Source organism: Gobio gobio (genome assembly GCF_949357685.1).
Source record: "Gobio gobio genome assembly, chromosome: 8".
Lineage (NCBI taxonomy): Eukaryota > Metazoa > Chordata > Actinopteri > Cypriniformes > Gobionidae > Gobio > Gobio gobio.
Window position 1 is genome coordinate 35680068 of NC_137114.1, and position 25598 is coordinate 35705665.

The following is a 25598-nucleotide window of genomic DNA, read 5'->3' on the forward strand; positions in this document are numbered from 1 at the left end:
CAGTTCCAAATGTATTTTAATCTCAAATAATCCACAGACAGGCAATCACACAACACACTTTAAAGGTGGGATAAGCTATATTTAAAAAATGCTTTAGAAAAGTGTCTCGGGTCGAGTACCAAAACAAACTTGTAGCCAATCATCAGTAAGGGACGTGTCTACTAATGATGGGGAGAAGAGATCGCTCAGTGCACGTCATTATTCAAAAGACACAACACACAGGACAGACATTAGCCGAGCAGCGAGAGATGATAAATAAAAAACAAAAGTGAAAAATGTCTGTGGAACAAAAGAAGGCTTACGATCAGGCAATAAGTAGAACCCGTGTAAATATCGGATCAGCTTTCCAGAGCTGGAGAGAACTCGAGGGGCGCTAAGGCCTGCAATCGGACAGCGAGGTTGCTTTATTTCTTCTCGATAGGTGAGTAACATTGGTTTTGTTTTGTTTCACAGAACTAATATATGCTGGCTTTTGCTTGAATATGCTCGTGTGTCGTGTTCGCTTGTTTGTCCATTTGCAATCATATCGTCGTTCTTCAGCTATGATAAAGACCCATTCATTTCCAAATCCTATAAACCGCTGTCTGTTTCAAGCGTCAGCTCGCAGTGTGTCCGAAAAGTAAGATAATAAACTCCTAATATATGTTTATTTCCTTTAATTCCTCTTTTAGTGATCGATATAACCCTCTAATCTTGTCATAATTGTGGGCTTATATATTTGTTAGTTGGACTGTCATGCTCGTGCTATCGAGTTGTTCATGAGAACAGTGTTTGTGTTTTTGGGATGTAAGGGATGACTTTTTCATTGAACAGTCAACCTGGATTACCATAGTAACACACATTGCTTTCACTTATTGATGACATCATAGCCTCGGCCGGCTGGCATAGAAGATTCTGCCATAGTGTTGCCTGTGTTGTGTGCGTACGTACGTGTGGGGTGGAGCTATTAAAATAGAGGCAAGACCCTTTTGGGGTTGGGGCATATGTTGTTTTGGTGATTTGAAATATCAACATCTGATATCAGATATGGCTTACCTTTAACATAATGGTGACCGGAGAAGGAGTGAAGGAGAAGGAACAATTTAAGTAGTGAATACAAACGAAGATGATAAATTACACACAGCTGACACATATGAACTAATGATGACCTTAACTAAGGAAACAGATGAGTGGCAGGAAAGAAACACATGACAAATGAAAATGAACTGAAAGTCCATGAACTAAACTAAACATAATGGTGACAATTGAAAGACGTAAAAACGTAAAAGGGATTTTACAAAATAGCAAAAATGAGGTAAGATGATAATACATTTCCCATTTTAATGTCACCTTCATACTCTATAAAAAATAAAACAAGTTATGTTTTTAAAAAGATTCTACCAACATAAAAGTGCCCATATTTGAAAAAACAACTCACCTAATTTAAATTTGCATTGTTGTTGTTTTTTATTAGATTATTTGAAACAAAGTGCAATCCAGCCCAAAAACATTAATTTAGTTTCAGTTAATATACTTACTCTTAGATACAACTATCCAATACTTAACATCTTCAGATCTTAGTTGCATTTATAAGTCTACAAGCCTTTTATCTTAGGAAGAGTTGTCAGATTCAAACAGTTTTATGACAATGGCCTCATGTGGCTGCATTTTTATTGACTTTAGAGACACAGGGCCAGATCGGTCCAGACCTGTGCTGCTTACAAACATTCCACCTTCAGGTAGGCTGGGAGCCCAGTCTGGGACCAGAGTGTGAGGTTCAGAACCCAAGTTAAACAAGACCAGGAAGTGTACACAGCCCCATGAGCGCAGGAAGGCTAAAGGAGGTGTGGCTGTAGAATTGAGGCCAGAGGATGACATGCTGCCATTGAAGGGGAGGAAGGTGAATCTGCCAAAGTGGAGAGCCTCTTCACGAGCACGCGACTGAGCCAGAGATTGGAAAAGGGCTAGCGGTTGATTCAGCTGTTTCTGCATTTTTGAACAGATTAAAATAAAAATGCCATCGACTTATTAAACATTCAATTAGTTTACAAACAAACAGATTCGAAAAACAGGCCCTTTTTAAACTGTTACCACAGCAATGGTACGTTGGGGATGTTTTTTTCATCTCACCTGAATTGGACTGACCTCATCTCCATATTTGATGACGGGTGTCCCAGGTAAAGTCATGATCAGGACTAGAATGGCTCTCTGTAGCTCCCAAGGGACTCCTCCACCCACCTGTGATTGGTGCAAACATGTGACATTGGATACAGAGCATACAGGATTCTCAGAAACTTCAATTCAACTCCTTAAAGGTGCACTATGTAAAACAAAAATTCAGTAAAATATCCAAAAACCTAGTGTTATATATTTTGTTCAGTTGAGTAGTTACAATATCCCAAATGTTTCCAACTATTTGTAAATCATGAGAAAATTGCTATTTTAACCAAGGAACCGGAACGTGTGAGGGCATCGCCTGTCAATTGCGTCATATCTGTGTTACCCTCGGTTTCCGGTTTTATTTTGCAGAAACGCTTTACTCTCACTGCAGTGTGAACAACTGTCATAGCAGCCGCTGAGAGAACGCACAGAGTAACGTCATAACATCATTAACACACTCAGATGTGTCTAATATTGTTGTCTAATATGTGTCTAATAAACAGAGCTGCGTTACCTCATACACATGACTAGAAAAGTGGAAGTGGCGACTATGCCATAATTAAAGTCCCGCTGCTCGCGAGGCGTGTGTTCCACTCTTCTTATTAACAATCGCTCCTGCGTCCTTGCTCAGCTCCCACAACACTCTGTCCTGCTCTGCTTCATACTACAGTAACGTTAATAATCGCATCCATCAACATGATTTCTGCCCGAGTCCTATCCCGATTCTTTTCCACCGGCTGTGAGGTGAAGACGACCCATGAATCCGTGCTCAAACTTGGCGTCATCAAACTACACCTTTGTTTTGAATAAGCGATCTCTAGTGGACGTAAAAGTTACATAGTGCAGCTTTAAAGGGGTATTTCACAGCTGGCATAATGAGCTTTCAATAAAAATTGCAGTAGAAAGGCAAAACATTTTTTAAATCAGTGTTCCCTGACTAGAGAAAAGAGAGAAAAGGCAAGCATTTTGTCTTTTGTCAAATATGTAGGAAAACATATTTTGCCAAATATGTAGGAAAACTTCAACACCCATAATGCACTGGATATGTTGCTGTACAAGTCTGCTCCTATTGAAAATGCTTGACCAGAGTCAAATATCCCCTTGCTTTAGTAGGAAATACTTCTTAGCAAACTTTTAGTCATAATGGTGTCAACTTGTATTGTCCCTGGGTGCAAGAATTTAAAGAGTAGAAGTTTAGGGGGTGTGAGTTACTATCGGTTTCCAGTGAAGGATCCAGCAGCGTGTTGTATGCAGTTGCTAAAGGCTGCAAAGAATCGTGAATACGGAGAGAAAGCCATGACGGACAATCTGAAAAACTTCCATATTTGTAGACAACATTTCAAACTAGATGACCATGAATAGTGTTTTTCGCCCAAACGCTGGGAATAAAATGGAAAGAAACATTCATTAGTTCCACCTGAAGCAGAACGCTGTCGCCAGGTAAGAAAGCTGTTGCCATATTGTTCCATTTTTACCATAATACTGTTTAAAGAGTAGATAGTGTGTGATTCATTAAAAAACAAAACAAAACAAAAACTCTTCATTCAGACTGTCCGTGAGCAGGGATATTCTGTAGTTTTCACAACAGCCCTTGAGCTGTCAAAAGTCTTGCTGACAAATGAACGTGAATTTCTTGGTCCAGGTAACACGAATAACGCGTAAACATTGTTAATTTACATATACTACCATCATTGTAACAATACAAAGTGGGTTGAAAATTGAGGAAGTTACATTTTAAATATACAGTCAAAGTTCAAAGATCAAAAAATCAAAGTTTTTTGTTCAATGAATTATTGGTCAAGATCATGAAATCTTCAAACTTTTGAAGCCTTTCCATGATTTCTCCACTTGTTTATAAGTAGGCTACTAGATTAGCATTTTTTTCCAGCATTGTGGAACCCTGGGTTTAATGTTTTTAAACTTTGTTAATGACCATGTAGAAATCTAACATTTCTCTCTGTGTGAAAATTATATCATGAATCAAACTCAAAAGGCTGTCAACAACAAGTCCTTATGTGGTTTTGTCCTACATGTTCTTTTTCTGTAATTAATTAATGCTGCTGATATCATGTTTTGTCTTGGTCGTGTTTACTGTAAATGAAAGTATTCCAGTTTTATGCGTCACAAAAAAAAAATTAGACCCATATCATGTTTTTGGCAGATCAATTTTCCTGCCAGCTCAAAAAACGTGTAAAATAAAACGATACATGTCACCCATCTCACAGTATAATTTCCAAATAAAGTGTGTATATTGTTTTTTCGAACATTCTCTTGCAGTCAAATGATTTGCAAATCACTGCTAAAACTAGCCAAGCTGGTATTAAGCTGGTTCAGGTGCAGACCCTTCCTATCGTGATATATACCCAAGTTAAAATGGCTTCTCGAATTAGAAAAAAATGTAGCGTAGTCATTGATTTTGTCTCAGGAATTGATTGGATGGTTGTGTTTTACTTTTGGTCGATCTCATGTTAGTGACAAGTTTCCCCATCCTCAAGCCAGGCAACAGGGAGGGGAAGTTATTTTGCTTAAAGATTATGAAGGCACATGAATTAAAAATAATAATAATAATAATAATAATAATAATAATAATAATAATAATAATAATAATAATAATAATAATAATAATAATAATAATGATGTACATGGATAAATCCTTCTTAATAAATACTGTTTCAAAAAAAAAATCCATAAAAAATAATTGTCCAGTTTGATTTCATGCACAATCCAATCCTCCTTCAACATCATATGATTTCATGAAATAACTTGCGCTGGATATGATAGCTTAGCCTTAGCAGACTAAATGATTAGCATTCTAGCTATATAGTAATATGATAGGATGTTAGCTTACCAGTCAAATAGGTTTGCATGATAACTCAAAACACTAATAGATAAAAAATTTTAATTTGATAATTTTATAAGTCTTGTGGATTTTGCCATTGATTAACTGTTAAAGTTCAGTGCAAAGTCCACTCACAGTCCAGCTCGGCCAGTGTCCCTGTGGCATCTGCAGACTGGCCTCCATGGCCTCAGCCACCTCAGCAGCAGACAACGGATGGTGTGATGAGGGGATCAGTGACTTTGTAACCAGCTCCACCAGTGACCCATTAACGGTAATGTTGGACACCTTTAGCGCTGGAAGAGTGTTACTTGTTTGCCTCACCATCAATATTCTACAAGAATGAGATAGCAAGATCTGATTTGTCACCATGACTTACGTAAAGCAAGTTTATGTAGCAAATTAATTGACCTGGTAACTGTCACTGTCCCAGTACCGGGACACTTGGCACACTTTTTTCATTGCTTTTTTTCATATCACATATTTTAGTAATCATCATAAATTAGGTATAATTCAAAAGCTTAAACACTCAAAATTCATCCTGTGAAAACTTTTTTTAAATTGGACATTTCTTTACCATGACAATTCTACTCCCCCTTGTGGGCAGTGTCATGTTTTAGATTTTACAAAACGTGCTGCAGTATTTTTATAATCAAATCTTTTTCTAATCTAGGCAAAACACATATTGTTGGAAAGGGACTCAAGGGGCCCTATTTTAGCGATCTGAGTGCATGGTCTGAAGCGCATGGCTCAGGTGCACTTAGGGCATGTCCAAATCCACTTTTGCTAGTTTAACCACGGAAAAAAAGGTTGGCGCACCAGGTGCATACTACGGGCTGAAACTACGGGCAAAAACACTTGTGTTGCCCCTGCTGTCGCATTGCGCCTGGTGTATGATAGGGCCCAATGTTCCATATTTGGTTGCTGTTTTGTGATAGAACTGACAGAAATTGTGACTTGAGTACACATAAAAAAATTATGGAATGTTGGCTTATTTTAGGTATATAGCTACCTCAATTTTGTTGACTTGTCATCAACTTCAAATTTGGAACACATATTATACAAATCACAAATACAAATTATTTTGTAAAATAAATATTTTGTATAAAATAAAAAGTTTAGTACAGTACAAACTTTCACTTTCCAAAGCATTCTTGAATTATAATAATTTAAGTGAATCTAATTTTTCACATCTACGTTCAAAGAGGGGGGTGTCAGTTAACAGGTTAATAGTGAATATTGTGTTAAAGTCAACATGAAGGCCAGGTGTTTGCCACCCATTGCACCTTTTTTTTTTCTTCTTTTTTTTACCAAGACTTGAGTTTGTCTTTCAGGAATTGACTTTTTGATCGACAGTATGATACCTTTCGTCATCTTGTGAACTGAACTCCTGCATCAGCACATTCCACTCCATTAGGGTCTGTAAATGATAAATGCACATTGATTTTTATGCAAGCACTGCGTATGGACTCCTAATCTCCTGCACTGCATCATCATCAAAAACCCACACACCTTTTCCACAAAACAAGACACGTCAGTGTGTTTTCAGATAGTTTTACCTTTGCAGAGAAGGCTGCGTCTGTATCACAGATCCCAAACCCTGACACACCATACTCCAGCCAATACCTTAATGAGAACTGGAGAGGGAAATAATATCACATGAGCAATAATAAACAAAAGGTAGACATAAATATTGACAATATTGACAATAATCCTTACCACGTGAATATTTTGTTTATCTAGTGACAGACTAGCCACAATATCATAATTTCCACACCGGTATGGTATGCAAGTTCAAACCAGTTATAGCCTACTGGTATTAGCGCTGGTAACTTGGTGCTAGGTGGTGCTAGCTGATCATTTCATTTAATTCATAATATTTAGTTTACACACAGTTCAACCAAAATTTTACGACATGTGTCAGAGACAGAATGGGCCTTTACATAGACTGTGATGAAATATCGCAAATCTAGAAACCTAGATTCAGTCTTTTCATACTTTCATTAAAAAAAAACACACATTTATATAGCTATACTTTGTTTTTTGTTATATTACCTTGGCAGAAAAATAATTAAGGCTGCTGTTATGGTGTTTCTATGGCTGAGGGCCTGAGTGTTGACAAATTTGGCATCTTTCTCTCTTCTGACCAACTTAATAATTTCCCTCTTTTGGAAAGTCATGAAAATGCTATCACAATTTTTTTCTTTTGACATTGGAGCACATGGGAATTAAAAAATTATATTTGCAGGGCAGAAAGGACTATTTTGCTAATATATGCACTATATTGCATTATTATTATATATTTTACTCATATCATTAAAATAGTTTAGCGTTATTATTATAAAACAGCATTATATTAATTTAAGATGTTAATTTTAACCTTTTAAATAATAACACCAGCTGACAGGGCTTCCTGTATGTTTACAGTTGAGAGATCTTCCTCAAAAAAAAAAAAGTAGCTACTATACCTGATATGTATCCAAATGAATCGACATTGAATCAAGCTTCGAATCACAAGCTTATGAATTTAAAGTTATAGGCCTAGTGTAGTTAATTTTTCTAGCTAACTTTAGGCTTTTTCCTGAGGTAACGTTAGGCCTAAATGTAACGTTGCGTGACATATTGTTTTCCAGCTGTTTTATTGACCTCTTTCTGCGGTTGAAACACTGATTGATAACTTCTAATTGTTCATTCGTGTTTATTTATTTAGTGCCGCATGAACTGAGGTGCAACAGCGATCTGTCACGTCGCATTTAAGAGCGTTTGAATTTCATAATACAATTGACAGAATTTGAAAGCGGAGACTTTCTTTCATATCAAAGTAACCTGCTCTGTCTGGCGTCCTCTTTGTTTCACTTTTTATTTTAAGAAAATGGTTGTGTGATGTGAAAGCGAACAGTGTCAATTGCGTGAGACTTTATGCTAAATGCGTGAGAGTCGGCACTTGCCCTGCAAAAATGTAGGCTTCATGTTGGATCAAAATATCAAGGCTGTTGCTGATATGGTCCCCCATAAGAATAACATTCATTACCTGAATGTACTCTGATGCACCAGACCAAACTTCAGTGTCATTACCCAACTCCTGCTCAAACAGGTCCAGCTCACAAAGGTCTAGCATCACTCTCACACCTAAACCATATGGAAAGACCTTTCAGTTAATATTGCCTTAATATTTTTGCACACAAAAAAAATATACTTCAATTTGTTTTCACACTACCACTGTTTCACATGCACATTTGCAGTACCGGTATTTATTTGGACACAGCTAAAAATGTATGACTGTCTTTGCATTAGATAACAAAATTGTAAACCAAGCACACATTTCAAGTACAAAAACATTTGACAAAATATATTTTATATACAAAATAGTTAGGTTTTAATGCAATATATGGCTAAACAGCACCATCTATTGGATGCCAAGGTTAGCACAGTCCTGATCCATCCAACTGCATGCAGAGACAATTTTTAATGAAAACTTTTAATTTTTGTAATAGGGTGAATGCCTAAATAAAATAAAATCAAGTACACTTTTTAATCATGAAAATGCACGTGCCTGCTTTCCGGCTTTTATTGATAAGCTGTGTGAATTGTAGAAGCGTGCCCAGACTTTGGTCAATCTCTGTCAGGTTGGGTGGGGAGCTGTTATGCCGGAAGAAGCCCTCCAGGATCACTGCCCCAACCCCCAGTGACTTCAGATACGGCAGCCGCTCAGACACCCCTGAATGTGAAACAGACACCATCATGATGGTCTTCACTACTGGAATTTCATCGCTGTTTACATGTCTTAGGCCACTAGTCCATTCTGTTTTGCTCACACTCAGTCACTGACATTTCACATGTAGGCTACATACCACGCTTATTGCCTATTTTACGAGTTCACACTTATAGCCTACAAATAAACATAGAGTATAAAGTATGTGTATTTGGCGTGTGCTAGGAGAGGGCTCCGAGCTCCGAATTTTTCCAGAATTAACCCAGAGTACTCCCCCTGTATCTCTGGTTAGGATAGTAAACAGGTGAGAGTGATGCAGAAAACTGTCGAGGAACGTAGGTGAGTTGGCTATGTAGCCTATATATAGGCTTCCTCTCGTACATTTTGGATAGGCAATTTGAACGTGTTCCTCCCTGAATTTGTTACTAAAACATAATTTATTATCAATAGTGGTGTTAGTGGGTCACTCTCAGGAAAAGTGCCGTTGGTGTGTGCGACAGTATTTGTGTCCCCATGTCTGTCTGTCTTAAAATATATGTTATACTGTAGAAATAATTTATTTATCAAATGTTTTGAGTTCCCCCGAGAGACTGCAGTTTAAAATATACACTTTTACTCTCCCATTCCATATTTTTTCCACCATCATGAAAATATTGTGGTCCAAAGGCACTTGTATGTGCCAGCTAAGACTTTAGACATTTTTTTTGCACTGATATTCAACTCTGTAACATTAAACCTCAACATATTATGAATAATATGAGTATAATTATGAGTAACCGTGTTAACATGAGACATTACAATAAATCATACCAATTATATTTTTAAAGATAATTAAAAAATTATACATTCATTCACTTAATTTGATATGATTGAAATGTGGGGTTTACATCAAATTTACATGCTCTTTAGTTTTAGGCTTAGGAACAATACATAACTGGTACTTCGTAAGGCTGTGACCGAAAATGAATGGCTAGTTTAATAATCAGCCATTGAAAAACAAATATTTGTTGACCACTAATCTGAATATTGGGGTGAAAGCATTTGCATTTGGAAAATATTCTTTCAAATTTTTTCAAGTTAAAGGATGTTGATCAATTATAACCAGTTATGATTCATAAAGTTTAAACTTTACAAAAAGGTTTCATTAGTTAACATTAACTAAGAATGAACAAATACTTCTACAGCATTTTTTAATCTTAGTTAATGTAAATTTCAGCATTCATAAAATCAAAAGTTGTATTTGTTAACATTAGTTAATGCACTGTGAACTAACATGAACAAATAATGAACAGCTGGATTTTTGTTAACTAACATTGACAAAGATTAATAAATACTGTAACAAATGTTTTGCTCAATGTTATTCATAATGTTAACGAATGAGACCTTATTGTAAAGTGTTACATTTATAAATAATTAATTATTTTCTTGCACACAAATGGCTCATTTTCCTTTGAATCACCCTTGTATTTATTGTCTGATTTACTGTCTACTAGACAGTCACAACATGTGCTAAATGTCCTGTGGTTTGTGGAGATACTTAAACACGGGTGTAAACATGTGGGTGTAATTTTAGACTCCAGATGGATGGTGGATAAACAGCTTGAATGTTTTGAGTTGCAATCTACCAGTTTTGTAACTGCTGTAAATGAAGTTTTATGAACTTACTGCTGATACGGCTGACCTCTTCACTGTCTGCATCCATGAAGAGTGCTGGCTGCAGACGGTAAAACACATCCTTCTGCCACCATTGTAGTGAAGGAGACGCCGCCCGCGGGCTCTGGACGATTATTGCGACTGCAGTTCCAAGCATTATCAGCCAACCAATCCAGAAGCAAAGCACCAGACGAGAACGAAACCTCTTCCATTCTGGTCCTCCTGCGCACTTCTCCAGTTCCTCTTTGCTCAGGGGTTTCCAGATGTTCTGCTGGTGCTGATTTTCTTGGATAAGGAGAGGAACAGTCTCTGACCCTTCCAAATCTGTAAATCGCCCTCTAGCAGATGCGCTGCCATAGCCTGGATCACCTTCGACCTTCAGTGTCATCTGGTCTCACTATAGCCATTGAGATGAAAAACAATTTGAACAAAACTAAGTTTTGCATGTGTGTTACAGGCACAGCACCACATATTATCTAATTTAATCAAATTGAAAATATTTCAGATTTTTGTAGCTGATGAGAATCCCTGAAACTTTCAAATTTTTCACGTTTCTCCATCAGTGGTCAATAGTTATACAGTATGATGTAAAGGAGACCAGCGTTGGTTTTCATTCTTCATTGAATATCCCTGGTGAATAAATGTAAGTGCAATTTAAAACTTAATTTACAGGTTAAAACATACAAATCCAACGTCATAAAATATTTTTAAAGGGTATGTCTAATGCTATTTCATGCATTCTGACTTATTTACACTGTTAAAGAGTTGAATTCTCATGGATTTCAAGGCCAAAGTAAAAAAAAAAAGTATTTCTGTGCCAAATACACTCCTTCAGAATTGGTATAATTGGTATAGTTTTTTTCGAGTATGGCCCTCCCTGCATGACATCATAAAGGGCGGATTTCCTTGTATGTGCACTTCTCCCGGATGAGTGCGCACATCAACCAGAGCAAGAGCACGCATCAACGAGCTTCGTTCGGGTTATAGAAGCCGTCGGCAGCGCTGTCATTTTGTTTTTAGACCACGAAATCAACAATGTCACTAAAGAAGTGTGTTTTTAGTTGTGAGGGAAAGAGAACCTTGTTCAGCTTCCCAAATAACCCATTAAGGGAACAGTATGCCCAGTTCTCATGCAAGGCCCACTGTAACTTTTAAAAATTTTTAAAAACTAATTTAAAAGCATCATCAATCCTTCTTCCAAAAACGTGTTTGTCTTACCCTGATGCACTATGATAAGCCTATTATAAGCATTTAAGTACGCCCTGTAAGTTGCGAGGTGGTGCCATATGGATTGAACTTGTTTGTTCAGCACATCCCACAGATGCTTGATTGGATTGAGATCTGGGGAATTTGGAGGCTAAGTCAACACAAACTCGCTGTTGTGCTTCTCAAACTATTCCTGAACCATTTTTGCTTTGTGGCAGGGCACATTATCCTGCTGAAAGAGGCCACAGCCACCAGGGAATACCATTTCCATGAAAGGGTGTACATGGTTTGCAACAATGCTTAGTTAGGTGGTAAGTGTCAAAGTAACATCCACATGGATGGCAGGACCCAAGGTTTCCCAGAGCATCACACTGCCTCCGCCGGCTTGCCTTCTTCCCATAGTGCAGTGGTTCTCAAAGTGTGGTACGAGTACTAGTGGCTGCCTCTCTAGTGGTACGCAGAGGAATCACTAAATAATTTAGTGTTAAAATCTTTATTTGAGTAAAGGTTTTTTTTTTTTACATTTAAGTACAGTACAGTTTTAATTTAACTTTACAACACATTTTAATTTAATAATTATTTTATTGTATTTACCTGTATGTAAGCACAGTGCAGTGTTAATGTACAAACTGTGTATTTGCAATGTTAAATTGGCTGACAACAATAAATATGCTTATTAGGAATAAACTGCCTTGTTTTTGAGCTGTGCAGAGCTGTAGCTGAATAGTTAGGCCTACTGTATTTTAATGTTGGTCATTATGGTGGTACTTGGAGAGTCACATAATTTTCTGAGGTGCTTGGTATAAAAAGTTTGAGAACCACTGCCATCCTGGTGCCATGTGTTCCCCAGATAAGTGGGAAAAAAGGCTTGCCCATTTTTCCTACTTCTAACACATCAACTTTGAGGAAAAGAAATTCACTTGCTGCCTATATCCCATATATCTATTAATGGGTAAAGCTACAGTAACGTCTTAAGATAGTCAGCTTGAGATAATTAACATATAAACTGGTTATATCTCTCAAGCCTAGTAATGAATGATTTATGAGCAGAAGGATAACCATATTCATTGTCACAGTCACACAGAGCCAAAGCACAACCAAAACAGTGTTCTCAAACAAAACTCAAAACACATTTATCTAATATTAATATTAGTAATAGTTATGTGTGTATGTATTATATGCAGTTTGTATAATAACTACATTTATATATTTAAATAATCATAAGAATATCATATTGATTGACTGGTTCCCATAAGTTATTACCAGCTATAAGTTAAAACTAAAACTAAAAAGAAAAAGAAAAATCATTACTTGAAATAAAATAAACATTAACTGAAATAACAAAAAAAATTTAACTTTTTGTATTGTAACAGCTACCAAGACAACATTTTTTATTTTTATTTAAGTTAAAGAACTAAAATAATTCATACTAAATAAACTAAAAATGAAAACTATAGACATATTTAAAAAATGATTCAAAATGACAGAAACGCAAAATAAAATTACAAAATCTTTAACTAAATTCAAAATGAACACAGAAAACATAAAAACTGACAGTAATATCTAATTATTTTAATAAAATTTTAAACTGGGAATGCAATTTTTTGCTTTGAGATGGTTAAAGTTTGCAACAGATTCATGACATATTAGCACAACTGTAGTAGTTATTAATGTGTGTTATTTTATGCTAAAACCTTAGTCTTCTAAGGTTAGTATTTAAAACATTTTTTTACAGTGTTAAAGAAAAGTGTTATGCCTATTTCATTTATTAGTGTTTCTTAGTAATGACACTGTAAGATGAACACTGTATAGTCTGTAAAATGTAAACTCTAGGCAAAATATTGCCGTTGTACTTACCGGTTGGATCCGTCTGGCAGAGGACAAGTTCTCTCTGAATGTTGCGGTTCTGTTTGTTTCAGTTTACAGTTTATTGTTATAATAAACAAGCCATTAGCATTGCCCAGGTTGTTGCAGTGAAAAACAGGTTCAACTTCAGTGAGCTCAAGCTTGACCTTCTTGTTTTTAACTCTCTTTGAACATTAAAGTATGACAGTAACACCAAAGATGAGGTTTAAGTAATTAGTATAGAGGTGTCATGGTCCATGACACTTCAGTAACACATTCTACAGCAGGGTTTTTTAAATTCCCTTTCAGACACAAAGTTCATGATGGCCACCCCCCTCCCAACACACACACACACACACGCAAGAAAATATGTCCATACCACAGCGAGCCTAGCCTAATAAGTAATTATAAAAGTAAACAATTGGTAAAAGAAGACATTTACATACATTTACATTTATGCATTTGGCAGACGCTTTTATCCAAAGCGACTTACATTGCATTCAAGCTACACATTTTTGTCAGTTCTTGCTTTCCCTGGGAATCGAACCCATGACCTTGGCGTTGCTAGCGCCACGCTCTACTGTTTGAGCTACAGGAAAGGCCTTCTGAAGCGATTCGATGGGTTTTTGTAAGAAAAATATACATATTTTAAACTTTATACAGTAAAATATCTAGCTTCCGCCAGACCGCTATCCGTATTCAATTTCATCTTATTTACCCCGTTCACTGCCATTATAAAGCTTGGAAGAACCAGGATATTTATTAATATAACTCTGATTGTGTTCATCAGAAAGAAGAAAGTCATATACACCTATGACTTGATAGTGAGTAAATTATGGGTTCATTTTCATTTTAAAGTGAACTAATCCCCTACCCCATTAGTTAATATAAATTGTGTATACATAGAGATCCCGACATTTTGAAGAAACATTCTCATAACAATCATAACAATATAGACTGTAAATGACAGAGAGTAGGTGTACAAAGTAAAAATAAAATGAGACAAGTGAATTTATTGTTTAAAATACCCTTTATAAAGATTTACAGATGTTAGTTTTACAGCTGTACAAGTTTGGTTGTCTATGTCCTCTATAAGTATACAGAACTTAACATCTATAAACAAATACAAGAAAAATATTTATAATACAATTATACATTGAAGTATCTCAGATATGTAAATATTATGTCAATTGTGAAGTTAATCGTGAAACAACCTACCGCAATGTTACATAAAATATTTCAGTAGATTTAAAAAAGTAACAATGTATATTTACTTAAAGGTGATTTGTGTATTTTTTTAATGGTATTGCTTTCTCTTATCCCAGCGACAAGTGGAGAGACAATTAAGTGGACCATTATTTTTTTACTTTATTTCTGTGGCATTTTAAGCCATACTATGGAATAATTAAGTGTTTATTATTAATGATTAATCTCTGCACATTATTATTTTGTAATTAATGTGCTCTTACAATAGAAAACAATAATGATCTAACGATTCAATCAATTACCGATGGACAAAATCAAGGCTTGACTAACATTGTTTTTCTCATGTGAGAAGCCGCTTCAGTCAAGGGAAGAAAAGACGGTTGCAACTTCCGTTTCATGATGACTTGTTCAATAGTCTTACGCGACAACAGTCGTTCAACCAATGTCGTGATTTTGGGGCAGGGAAAATCTATTTGTTTGACCTATGACAATGAAGGAAGTGTTTAAGAACCTTGTTTGAAACAATCATTATCTTTGGCGGTAGTGGTGCTGCAGCAGTTATGCACTTCACCTTTAAAAAACGTGAAATCTTTATATTTTTTATTAGAACCTTTCCATGGTGTCAATGTTAAATGCTTTACCTTTTGGGGCTTTTGCACTGGGTAGTTTTGACTCCAAAATAAAAATGTGCCACCAGGGCGGTCCCCAAGAACAAAATTTTCCCCTAGGGCCAATAGTTATGAAAACGAACCTCTGGTGCGAAAGCCCCTTTTACGAACGCATTTGATAAATACACCTCTTCTTCCTGTTTCTGTTTCTATGTGTACAATACACAACATTGATTAAAAAAATGAACAGTTTGGCTAAACAATTTGACCTCTGTAAAGCAGGTGGCACACAAATATTGTCCTCACATTAATTATTACATCTACAGAGATTCAAGGCTTGATTCCATCTTCAGGGTAACGGCCACTAGGTGGAGTCATCAGAACCACCAATATCCTTAAATGATGAAAGAGTATTTGAGAATATCAGCATTTTTATAAACTAAATTCATATAAAATAAAATGTTGGGGAATTAATGTATTCAGTGTGGCTTAAACATATGTATGCATTTCAAACACATACCATTGGCTCAAGAGGTCTAAAGGCTGCTGCATATTTCTGATATGCTGCAATTATACAATCTCTCCTGCAATATAGAAAAAAAGACAACAAAACAGAGATTGAGAAACACACACACACATGTATCTCTCCTACACTGCAAACAAATATTTTCTTGCTTAGTATTTTTGTCGTTTTTTTTATAAAATATCTAAACATTCTTAAATCAGAATACATTTACCTGAGAAGCACTACTTTAAGCCATTATTTAAAGGTATAGTTCACACAAAAAAATAAAAATTCTGTCATCAATGATACACCCTTATGTTGTTCCAAACCCATAAGACTTGTGTTCATCTCAATGAAAATGATACAATAACACATGGTTTCTGTTCCTCCATTGACAGTCTACGCAACTGAAACTTTGGCGCTTCTAAAAGTTCATAAAGAGATCATAAAACTAATCCATATGAATTGAGTGGTTTAGTCCAAATTTTCTGAAGAGACACAATCACTTTCTATAATGAACAGATTGAATTTAGGCTTTTTATTCACATATAAACATTGATCAGCGAACATAAACAGAAGCTCCACCGAACCTCATTGGTTCTTATGGAAGCTCAAACGTACTGCGTAAAACACACGAGAATGAACCTCATTGGTTCTTGTAGAAACTCAAACGTGCTCCTTAAAGGTGCCATGGCATGGCATTTTTCTATTATTTTATAATGTTTCCTGAGGTGTACTTATATTGTTAGTATGATTTTTACATCATAAAATGTCATAATTTAGAAATAAAAGGCATTTTGTCTATACTGCTGTTTGCCCTGTGGCTGAAGGCCCTGTTACAAGAGGCGTGTCTGCTGTGAGACTTCAGTAAAAACGCCCACTGTTGTGATTGGCTGACATCTTTGCATTTGATATGAGCGGAGGGGGCGTGGTTTAACGAGGTCTACGAGGCACGAGCTGCTGCCAGAGAGACGGATGGACCGGAGTTCACTTCACATCGGTTCTGTCAGTCTCAGTTCAGTGAACTGTTGTAGTTACAGCATATACTTCAGGTTATTAGTCTATTTCTAGTCGGAGGGGCTGTCACTCATGTCAGAAAGTTAGTAACTTTAGTAAATTATGGATCAGCGCTGACTGGAGACGCGAACCGTTTAGAACGATTCAGTCCGATTTGGTGAACTGATTCGGTTCACTAAAAAGAACCGGTTCAAAAGAAAGATCGTTCGCGAACCGGACATCACTAATGTACCAGAGACTGAGCTCAGCGATTGCTAACAAAGTTATTTATAGTAACTACTGAGTTATGAGAGCGCTGTCAGTCAGCGCGAGTTTATTGTGTTTGTATTTGAGAGTTCTGAATAAACACGAGTCCCAGTCACGCTGAGTCAGTCTTCATCATTATTCTACCAACTTTGTAACACATGCAAAGTACCATTACAGCTGTCGAGATGAACGAGTTATGAGTAAGTGTTGATTATACCATTATTTTTAGATATGTTCCTATCATATGGAAAGCGTCAGTGACGCGCATTGAGTACACAGCGCAAACAAAGACACAACAGCAGTAATCGAATGTAATCCAGTTTATTGTGGGAATAGCTGGCTAGCCTAGCCCAGATACCCTCACGCTTACCCCCCTTCTGCTTAATCTCGCGCCGGGTTTGGTGCCTCCGCTGTGGGCCAGATGCAGTACTGGGGGTCGGGGATGTTGGAGGCCGACCGGTCAGTGCAGGTGCAGCCCGAGCCTCGGCGTGTGTAAGATTTATCTCTAAAGATGTTACTCTGCTGAAGTTGAGCAGAAACGACTGTATATGCACATTTTAGAACAGATAGACGCGACGAGGATGTACAAAAACACTGACTCACAAGATAAAAAAACACGAAAACACTGCTCTGTCGGGAGATAGAGAAGCCGCAGCGTGTGCACGAATAATAAATAATTAGCTACACATAAGAAATCACTGATCACAGATCAGAAGGAACTGAAAAAAGACTTCTGTTTTCATTTGTACATTCAAACACTGAGAAACTGCCAGCGTTCACTCGTTCACAAGCCATGATCTCTCGGGCGTGCCAGATTCTCTGGGCGGAGGAAAGGGAGGTAACCGTTCCTGCTTGGACGTCAAACCAGGAGACTTCAGGATTGGCTCGTCTGGCCTGTCATTTTCTCAAAGGCAGAGAAAGACAGCCAGAACTCGGGTTTACACCGATCAACATTTCTATCCACTTGGGGACAATATGCAGGCTAGGGGAACTCATATTAATGTTGAAAAACCTCATAAAATGAAAATTTCATGCCATGGGACCTTTAACACACGAGAATGAACCTCATTGGTTCTTGTAGAAGCTCAAACGTGCTGCGCAACACACGAGAATGAACCTCATTGGTTCTTGTAGAAACTCAAACGTGCTCCTTAACACACGAGAATGAACCTCATTGGTTCTTGTAGAAGCTCAAACGTGCTGCGTAACACAAGAATGCACCTCATTGGTTCTTGCTGAAGCTTAAACGTGCTGCATAACAGGAGAATTCACCTCATTGGTTCTTGTAGAAGCTCAAACGTGCTGCGCAACACGAGAATGAACCTCATTGGTTCTTGTAGAAGCTCAAACGTGCTGCATAACACGAGAATGAACCTCATTGGTTCTTGTAGAAGCTCAAACGTGCTGCATAACACGAGAATGAACCTCATTGGTTCTTGCTGAAGCTCAAACGTGCTGCGTAACACAAGAATGAACCTCATTGGTTCTCGCACTTCATACGAACATGTTTGAGCTTCCGTTTACCATAACTGATGAGTGTGTTGATCAATCTTTATATGTGAATAAAAGTCTAAATTAAATATGTTCAGAGTATAAAGCAATTGTGTTTGGACTAAACCGCACAATTCATATGAATTAGTTTTACGATCTCTTTATAAACTTTTTGAAGTGTCGTGCTAGTTGCATAGCTGTCAATGGAGGGACAGAAAGCTCTCAGATTTCAATACAAATTTCTTAATTTGTGCTCCGAAGATGAACGAAAGTTTTTTACGGATTTGAAACAACATGAGGGTTTTCCAAACAAAAGTACATACTGACAGAATTTTCATTTTTTGGGTGAACCAGAAAAAGAAACAATTCAAAGGGAAAACAAGATTGTTTTTCTGACCCCATTGGCAGATATTATGTCTTGTTTAAACTTAACTTTTAAATACATTTTTGCAGTGTACAGTAATTTCATATATTACTGTCCTGTAATACTCACTTGCATGAGATTCCTCCACCTGGTGGGAGGCCCTGAATACCTTCAGATGCCAGGAATTTCATCACATACAGCAGGTCAGGTTCTTCATCTCTAGATCTGATCACATTAATGATCTCTAGGTAATGTGAGAGAAAATACACTTTTATATAAAAAGGTTTGACTTTTATTTAGATGGCTATTTCATCTAATCTAATTTGTGTTATAATTGCATTCAAATTGTTTATATCCAATGAATTGTTCAAATTACCTGCCACTTTTTGCTCAATGAGCTGCTCTAACTCTGCCTCCTTTTGCAGTGCCTCTGGTGTCACCTTGGGGGCGCCATCAAAGCAGATGATGATAATGCTCATGTTGTCTAAACTTCCCTGCAAGATGTGAAGACATTTAAGAATTTAAAACCTTATAATATAATACAATATAAAAAATAAATATTAGAGTAGATCAATAATGCTACAACACACTAATACATAACAATATGTATATAATGTAATACATATAAATGCTCACAGACAGCTAATGTTAGATATTATCCAAAGGGCCTGATCGAGCAGCTGTAACTCTTTGTAACTCTGAATATCCCTTAACCTGAAGTCCGAGTCACTCACAATCCCCTCTTGCGCACTCTTCTTGTCTTCCTTGTAATCATTCTATTTAGAGAACAGTATCTTCATAGAACAGGTCAAGCTGATTCAGTTATGCGCTCTATAAGCTTCCTCGCCTCAACATGCGGCATCTCATTACATGACATTACATTACAAGTACCTGTAATCATTTTAAATAACAAAACAGTCCTTATTTTTTAGAGTCAGAGTTATTGACGTCATGGGTTACTAGCATAAAAAAGCAAAATGATGCTCATAATGTGAGATATATTTTGGTAGAGTGCTTAGTTTTATGGTCCAAAAGTAAACTGTATCATCATGCAGCCGACAGAAATTTAATAAAATCAGAAACACATGCGATTTCAATACACATTTTGTTATTTTGATTTGATAATGGTCAAGTGTTCTAAAAAAGCAGACTGTTTGGATTCAAATGAAATGGTAACACTTTACAATAAGATTCCATTTGTAACATTAACTAAGGTTAATAAATGCTGTAGAAGTATTGTATACATTTTTAAATTGAGTTTAAATTTTTATTTGATCTGTTAAACTTAGTTAATAGACTATGAACTAACATGAATGATCAAGGTACAATTGTATTTCTCATTAATTAATACATATATTAATACTTATATTTATACATGCTGTAAAATGTATATTGCATAATGCTTATCGTTCATGTAAGCTAGTTAATACATCAATGTTAACAAATGGGACTTGCAAAGTGTTACTATAATTAATTATACCTATACTTATTTTCTGTAGAATTTGTTCTGTTAGAACTTCTCATTTTAATATATTCATATTTACATGTATTTCATTTAGCACATTTGCATGGTTTCAGCACTGTTTTATTTAGAGTGTTACGGTGGGTTTTTTTTAATCCAGTATCCATTTTAAAAAGTTGATCAGTTGATTAATCGGTTATCGGCAAGTGTGGTCCAACCTAGTTATCGGAAAAAATCCACTATCGGTCGACCTCTAGCCTAAATGTCCAGTGCACAAGCAGAACACAATATCCCGCAAATGCATTACACCCAGCTTGACCATTTATTTCCATTGTGATGAATGAACTGGAAACAAAAAAAATTTGTTTTGTTTGTTTGTTTTTGCTGAAAAAAAAGAAGATATTTTGAAGAATATGGGTAACCAACAGTTGATGGTTGAAAATACTATGGAAGTCAATGTGGCCCATCAACTGTTTGGTTACCGACATTCTTCTTTTGTGTTAAGCAGAAGAAAGAAATTCATACCAGTCTGGGACAACTTGAGAGTGATTTTTCTAAAGAAAAATCTAAAGAACCTTTATATTCACTTTAAATAACATTTTGTGGAATGGAAAGGTTCCATGGATGTTAAAAGTTCTTCATGGAACATCGATGCCAATGCTGTCAACAACGAAGCATACTATTGTTTGAAATGTTTTTCCTATCCAATTGCAAACTTCCTAGGTACCTGGCTAAAAATAAAAACCTGTGCACTCTGATAGGCAATCTGACTGGAACTTGCGGATTTGGCCATTAGGTTATTCAATGGCTTTCTCTCACTGCTGATACCAACCTTATAAAGGCAGAGGTCAATGACCTGAGCGCAGATCTCCCTCAGGTCATCGCAGACCTGCAGGCGGTTGCGCACAAACGCACACAGCTCCTCATTACTGATGGCGTCCCAGACACCATCACATGCCACTACCAGGAACTCATCTCCTGGCGTTCGCTCCAGCTCGTACACCTCTGGTTCGGGCGACACCAGCTGTTCGGTCGGAGCCCTCCATTCCACCTCCTTAAAGTCGAAGTCGCCAAGGGCGCGGGACACGGCCAGCGAACCGTTGATTCGCTGTAGGGTGACAGAGCCGCCGGCGTTCTGGATGCGCTCTTTCTCGCGTGGGTTGAAGGGTTTGTGGTCCTCCGTGTAGAAGACAACCTGGCCGTCACGGCAAAGGAAGGTCCGTGAATCGCCGCAGTTGACGAAGTAGATGTTTCGTGGAGAGATCATGACAGCAGTTGCTGTAGATCCACTGTGGTCCCAGCTCTCATTGCGGGCCTGGGTGTGCATGTGGCGGTCGATTCCAAGGAAGCCTTCTCTGATGCCATCTTTGACATGTTCTACATCCTCATCCACCGTCACACAGCCTGATTATGCAATCATATGATAGGGTCAACAACAGTAATATCTGCCCAGTGCCTTTCACCCTACTTTAGCAAAGCGTGTTACTATCAAAAGATTTGATACATTTCTGTCACAGTTAATACCTTTTGAAATTTCCACAAATATAAAGGCAGCTAATATTTTATATGTTGTATATAAAGACTCATTTATACTGTGAAGGATAAAAACATATGTCAGGGTTCTGTCACTTCTGTCTAGTTTATTCATGGTTTTGTGACAGAGCCCTGACACTCCTGTATTGTTTGTCTTGTCTTGTGTGAGCGCGCAGCTTCCCAGATAGCAAAAAATATCGGCACGGCTTCTTTTTGCCGCCGGCCCTAAGCTGTCGGCTATAGGTGTGTCCCGCTGGCGGTGATGAAACGTTTGCCGCCGAATACGTCACTCCCATTTCTTGTGAGAAGCCTGCTTCATTTTCTCTGGCGGTTGCCTCCGCCTAATGGACCGCAGTGATTCATAACGCTTCGAAGCTTCATGATGCTTTGTTTTGAAATCGTTGTCACTATGTAAGTCGTTATTTAGGGTTTTTTTGCGCACAAAAACTATTGTCGCCGATTCATAAAGTTATTTTAGAACCACTGTAGTGAGATGGACTTTGTAACGACGTCTTTAGTGGCTTTTAAGGGTCTTGAGAGTGTAGAGTACCATTGAGCCAATGGAGGACTTTCAAAGCCATCAGATTTCAACTAAAATATCTGACGGGTGGTCTGACGGGTGTCGAACGACATGAGGGTAAGTAATTAATGACAGAATTTTCATTTTTGGGTGAACTAACCCTTTAAGTGTTTCTTTGTGCCATGTGCTCGTGTCCATTGTCTAACCCCGCCCACCTTGTTTCCTGATTATTGGTTCATTTGCCCCACCTGTCTTCCCTCGGTACCCTCTTTTGTTTGTTTCCTATTTAATCTCCTTGTGTTTGCAGTCCAGTGCGGAATCGTCGTCTTTACCTCATGTTTCCCTGCACCAGTCAAGTCAAGCTTAGCCAAGCCAAGCCAAGTCAAGTCAAGTCAAGTCTGTTTTTCCCCCTCTGGGTAGTTTTGTTTTGTTTTGTTTTGTCTTGTTTTATTTTATTATTATCATTAAAAAGCCCATTATCCTCTGCATCATTGAGTCCTCGCTCCTTTCCCTACAACAAACCCTGACAACATAGGCCTAAATATGAGCAACACTTAAATATTATAAAAAATATATATATGTACTATTAAGTTGACTATTTTTTTTAATTCAATAGAATCAAATTATTTGTGATTTAAACTCATAATGCTTAGAAAGCTGAATGAAACTATAAAAAATTACTCATTATTATTGTATTTATATACTTTTTTACAATCTTTCTTTGAACTTTTCTCCCCAAGCCCCGTTTGTAAAACCTAACATTGCTTTATGTGTCCAATATATATTGGATTGGCCTATTAAAAGGCCAACATTTAGCATATTAAGATGATATACACTGTTATAACTGACTTTTAAAATCGTTTGTTTTATTAATATCATAATAATATTTATCATGTTGATATTTTTTTTTAAATGGCTTTTCGATTTTCTAATGTAGTGGTGCTATGAAAGCATCACTATTAACATTCATATACATTGGCTTACAAGATATTAAGGTTTGTTTTCAAATAAAGTATCTTTAATACGTGTGTATTTGGTCTTACTGCACTGGCCGATTTTTCATGTTTTGCATATAATAAAAAATAACATTGGCTTTATTTTAAGGTGTCTTTGTTACCATGTACATATACAAATATACTAATGAGTAATTAACAACAAGGACTTTATTATAGGGTTAGTTGCAATTCTAATTTAAAATGTAATTTTGCATAACACTAGTATTACATGTGACGTGAGTGGTGCATTTCAAGTAAATTTATGTTTACCTTGAATTCAGGCAAACTCCTATATTGTGGTGGCAGTCACATTTTCGTCTTTAAATATAAAAATCTAGCTTACATTTTGAAATTTCAGAAAGCATCACTCACTCTTTGCATGTGTAAATTTCATCCCTTATCTTCAGTAATAGTGAGTGATAATCTACGTAAAATCGGTGAGTACCTGTGTCGAGAATAAAATCCAGCAGGTGTCTGGAGCAATACTGAGCCACCGTTCTCCCCGCATGTCCATCGAACACGGCAAAATAGCTCCATTCTGGCAAGGCATCGGTCATCTCTGGCATACAGGTGTGGGAATCCTCCATCTGGGCACGCCAGCCCTGCATACTGGCCATGGCGTAGTTAATGCCCCATTTTGAACCCCCTTCTGCCATATCTTTCTCCAAAATGGGCCTTTCTAGGTAGGGTCTACCTATGTCCTCTTCATTTTCAAAGTAGTCATCATCAGCTCCTGACTCCCGTCGCCCACCCTTGAAGAAGAAGGTTACCATCTTCTCGGTTTCCTTCACCAGCTGGCGCAGGAATGAGGGCACCTCCATGGTGCTGGCCCGCCTGGCAGTTCTCATGGCGACCCGGATCCTCCGCTTCAATCTCCGACTGTTCCTCAAACTCCCCTTTCTGGTGTTCCGAAGCCGATCCAGTGCCTCTCGTTGAGTTTGAGCCAAAGAGGAGGGACAATTACTGGACAAACAGCGTGTTAATTAGTTTGATGTCCTAAATATGTTGTCATTTATGCAATAGCGCTCTCCTCTCACTTGTTCCCAATAAAATCCGTTGGACTGCACTAATGATAATGAAGTCTTGTGAATTCTGGGTGTGTTTATCACTTTTGCCAAGCTGTGTTCTTTCTCTAGCCCAGTTCGGATTGGCTAATCTATTTATGTTCACTCATCCTCAGACACCACACAGTGTTCTATCTTTCCCTTCATCTGTCGTCTGTACACCCGCATGTAATCCTTACTGCGTAATTTGCCTGGATTAGTTTGCGTCCATAGGTGAACAACAGTGTTCCACAATGAGCCTCTAAACAGGAAGAGTTTGATTTGCACATACAATATTACAAATGTGCATTACTGGCACATGTTCAGGTTATTGAATGTTTTTTTAATAGTGTGTATGTGGAATATGTTGTAAAATGCATTTACTGCACATCCTGTTCATGGTGTTGCCCTCTTACATAATGTAATCACTAAGTCATTCTTTTTGTCGCATGAGTTAATACGGGTTTAAAATATTTTAGATATCATTTTGATGTGCTAATTGCCTAACTGCCAATGACAACCACATGTTGTCACAAACAAATCCTAATCCACTGCAAGTAAACACTGCGTTTCACTGCTATAAATAGTTTGAAAGAATAAAATGGCAGTCTGAATGATTATATAGCTGTTTAGAACATCTCTTAAAGTAATTCTCCTTATGAGCGGTAGGAACTGGCCTACGTTGGAAAGCCTAGTTCTTGGAAGGCTTGCAGATTACCTGTATTTAAGGAGCGTAGGTGTGTGACGTTTGGACTTGAGCCATTCATACACAATGAGTGATTAAAGTGAGCAAGTGCATTGCACAACCCTGACAGTAAAACCTGCATAACTATAATTAGATAACTGGCACGTCCGTTCCTTCAGATATTTCTTATACATTATCACTAGTATTGAAATGAGTGTGATGTGTCTCTATGTCAGCACGGCTGTGATTAGGTCATTTGCACAAAAGCTTCATTGAAGCTTATTGTATTATGTATGTATTATGAGTAGAGATCGACTAAGCGAGTGTATTACCTGCATCTGATATTCTTCAGGTCAATCTTATATTCATAATAAAAAAAAATCAGTTTTTGTATGTCCACTGAGGAAAGCGACAATTAAGGGGATTTCCCATGACAGCGCTAGTCAATGCGTCTTGCAAGGTGTTGTATAAAGGTCCCGTTTTTCCTGATTTTTTGAAGCTTTGATTGTGTTTACAGTGTGCAATATAACAT

The 25598-nt window shown here is 37.3% G+C and overlaps 2 protein-coding genes across 3 annotated transcripts; both read right to left on the reverse strand.

The window, feature by feature from the left end:
* On the reverse strand, positions 1-13704 carry LOC307130798 (amino acid transporter heavy chain SLC3A2). 2 transcript variants are annotated; one of them, XM_079823992.1, is made up of 9 exons: positions 13404-13704; positions 10353-10737; positions 8529-8693; positions 8007-8104; positions 6535-6612; positions 6340-6395; positions 5114-5309; positions 2110-2217; positions 1-1965 (listed from the first exon to the last, which is right to left on the reverse strand). In XM_079823992.1, exons 2-9 carry the CDS (start codon positions 10726-10728, stop codon positions 1591-1593), a joined length of 1452 nt encoding a protein of 483 aa, XP_079680118.1. In that variant the 5' UTR covers positions 10729-10737; positions 13404-13704; the 3' UTR covers positions 1-1590. The 2 variants fall into 2 exon arrangements, with proteins under 2 accessions (XP_079680118.1, XP_079680119.1); XM_079823993.1 differs by having other exon boundaries at positions 1425-1965; positions 2125-2217; positions 13404-13665.
* Positions 13463-25079, reverse strand: ppm1na (protein phosphatase, Mg2+/Mn2+ dependent, 1Na (putative)). The gene is made up of 6 exons (XM_079823994.1): positions 23784-25079; positions 21123-21694; positions 19205-19322; positions 18958-19072; positions 15726-15789; positions 13463-15599 (listed from the first exon to the last, which is right to left on the reverse strand). The coding sequence occupies exons 1-6, from the start codon at positions 24184-24186 to the stop codon at positions 15570-15572; spliced, it is 1302 nt and encodes a 433-aa protein (XP_079680120.1). The 5' UTR covers positions 24187-25079; the 3' UTR covers positions 13463-15569.
* Positions 25080-25598: the final 519 nt, after the last annotated feature.

Excerpts from the sequence above, each read along its gene's own strand:
- LOC307130798 (XM_079823992.1), bottom strand. The coding sequence starts at position 10,728 with ATGACACTGAAGGTCGAAGGTGATCCAGGCTATGGCAGCGCATCTGCT. Across the intron at positions 8,694-10,352 it reads AGAGGTCAGCCGTATCAGCA|GGGTGTCTGAGCGGCTGCCG; the intron begins GTAAGTTCATAA and ends TTTCACATTCAG. Across the intron at positions 6,396-6,534 it reads ACGCAGCCTTCTCTGCAAAG|ACCCTAATGGAGTGGAATGT; the intron begins GTAAAACTATCT and ends TATCATTTACAG.
- ppm1na (XM_079823994.1), bottom strand. The coding sequence starts at position 24,186 with ATGAGAACTGCCAGGCGGGCCAGCACCATGGAGGTGCCCTCATTCCTG. Across the intron at positions 19,323-21,122 it reads TTGACCTCTGCCTTTATAAG|GGAAGTTTAGACAACATGAG; the intron begins GTTGGTATCAGC and ends CACATCTTGCAG. Across the intron at positions 19,073-19,204 it reads CATTGAGCAAAAAGTGGCAG|AGATCATTAATGTGATCAGA; the intron begins GTAATTTGAACA and ends CACATTACCTAG.